At 38.4% G+C, this 2,378-nt stretch overlaps 1 protein-coding gene across 2 annotated transcripts in view; it reads left to right on the plus strand.

The window, feature by feature from the left end:
• The first annotated feature begins 371 nt into the window (after positions 1 to 371).
• The window catches only part of prkacba (protein kinase, cAMP-dependent, catalytic, beta a), a 16,133-nt gene continuing 14,126 nt past the window's right edge, over positions 372 to 2,378 (plus strand). For both annotated transcript variants that reach the window (XM_032526093.1, XM_032526094.1), the window contains exon 1: positions 372 to 723. In XM_032526093.1, coding sequence (XP_032381984.1) covers positions 678 to 723 — 46 coding nt within the window. In that variant the 5' untranslated portion in view covers positions 372 to 677. The remainder of the gene's footprint in view (positions 724 to 2,378) is intronic.

Raw genomic sequence — 2,378 nt, forward strand, 5'->3', positions numbered from 1 at the left:
CACACACACACACACACACACACACACACACACACATATATATATGTATATACTGGAAATAAAACATTCAAGTAGAAACAAGTTGAGACACAAATTGAAACCCTTTGAAGTCAAATAACCAGAAGAAAACAATATGTACAGTATGTAATTATGTATACACACACACACACACACACACACACACACACACATATCTATAAAGTATGTATAGGCTACACATACACATGATATACATATAGCCACATATAGAGGCTACATAAAATAAGAGGAAAGAAAACCGATTAAACATAATTAAAATAAAAGCCAGAGAAATCTACGATTTCCGATCGGCTTTTAAAAGCAGCATTTCCCCCATCAAGTCTGTTCTGTGGGTATTCCCATATGACTTGAACGCAGCACAAAACGACAGCAGGCAGAGGTGAAAAGTCTGGATCATGTTTTCATTCCAGCGGAGGCATACTTGAACGACAAAGGACATTGTAAATAAAGACCAACAGGGTGGTTAGCAGAGCACGTCGAGGTTCTGTACACAAAGAGAAGACATTGATGTTGTTGTTAGCCAACCAGCTAGCACAAGCTGAAAGCTGAAATTTGTTAGCAAGCTAACAGAGGACCCTGTTAGCTAACCGCCACCATCATCGCTCCTAGCCAGCTGTGCATCGCCCTGTCTTTCTACGATGGGAAACGCAGCAACTGCCAAGAAAGGCAATGAGCAAGAAAGCGGTAAGTACCTGAAAACCATCCAGCTAGTCTGTTAGCTATCTAATGTTAGCGATTGTATAGCGTGAGCTTGTTTATCATAACGTCTGTGGAGAGCAGCCTTTAGCAGTTGTTGTCCAGTGTTAGCAGACAGTAGCAGTAATATGGGCTGCAGAGAAGAACCATCTTTGGTACGGTAGTTTACAAGGTGTGTGTTGGCTTCCTCGTAATGGTGTCTGTTTGATTATGTCAGTTGGAAACAGTGCCCCAGATGATGCAGCCACTTAATTACTGAACGTGACATTTGTGCAGATGACAGAGGTCTTTGCCATCCAGTTGGAGGTTTACCACAGCAGTGAATGCAAATAGAGATCCTTAACTCAACGAAATGGAAAAAGATGTTCTTATGTCACACTGTAACGTGTAACGTTAACTGAAGTCATCAAGGCACCATATTTAAATTCCAGAGCTGATATCAGGAGCCAGATAACATCAGCAAACATTGGTTTCTACTAAAGCTGCAGTACAAGGCCTAGTCACTGCCAACAACAGGTACCTGAAAACAGACAAGTTGACTATGCCTGCTGATGTGGTTAAACAAGTAGAATAAACTACTTAGAATAAACAAGTGTTCTGGTGTCTGGGGCTGTAAAGTAAACATTTTCTATCCAACCTGGTTAACACTGATGTGACAAGTCACCTCTCAACAGGTTCATTGTAATTTAAAATGTTATTCCTCAGGTTAAAGTCACTTGCAGTGTTGTGTTGATGCTATAAAATCAAGGAAAGGTAGCTTCTGTCCTAGTCAAATTGCATTTGTTGAAAAGCAATTTTTCAATCTGAAGGGCTCCATCAATCACTTGAGAGCAGTAGCCAGAGGGCACTCTCTTGTGTTTAGTGTGCATTTGTCAGTAATGACTAAACTAATCCACTAAACCAGGGGTATTCAATTAAAATTCTAAGAGGTCCAATTAGAGAAGATTTCGTCAAGCAAAGGTCTGCAACATCACAATGACTAACTTGCGTTATCATTCAGTGCCACAGCACTGTTGTATGAAAATATGTAAGTAGCCTCGTCAACAAACAACTGTCATATAAATTAAAAGTACAATTCAAAAATATTTTAACAATCTTAGTCAGTTTATATGCTGAACTCTAGGGATAATAAATGATAAAGTACTCTAATAATAAATTATCAATTTTAATAAAATAAAGGCTGCATTTAAAAATAAATTATAAATACATAAAACACAACAGAGAAAATGTGCATCTCAAAATAAAGTGCTTAATTTTATAAAAATGAAATAAAAAGTATAGCTTGAGTTTCCCTTTTACTTTTTAGTTAACTCTCTTTCACGTCTTAAGTTTAAACAAATTTTATAATCTCAACAGCTCTAACACCTCCTTTTCTCTTTCTTTCGCTTTTATATCCCACTTCCCTACTTTATCTTGCTTAGTGAGAGAAGTGAGCCCTTGCTTGTCCTGCCAGGATTTTAAATCTGGGCTGGCATGGTGTTCGGGTCATTCTCATGCACATGTGTAGGTGCTTATTGGTGAGCCTGGATCAATATTTACATTTAATAATGTTTATTGTGGAGAAAGCTGCCTCACAGTTGTATGTGTAGCCAACCATGGTAAAGATGTACATGGCTACTTTCCTCAGACCTGGGAAAGCGGTC

Source organism: Etheostoma spectabile, chromosome 9 (genome assembly GCF_008692095.1).
Source record: "Etheostoma spectabile isolate EspeVRDwgs_2016 chromosome 9, UIUC_Espe_1.0, whole genome shotgun sequence".
Lineage (NCBI taxonomy): Eukaryota > Metazoa > Chordata > Actinopteri > Perciformes > Percidae > Etheostoma > Etheostoma spectabile.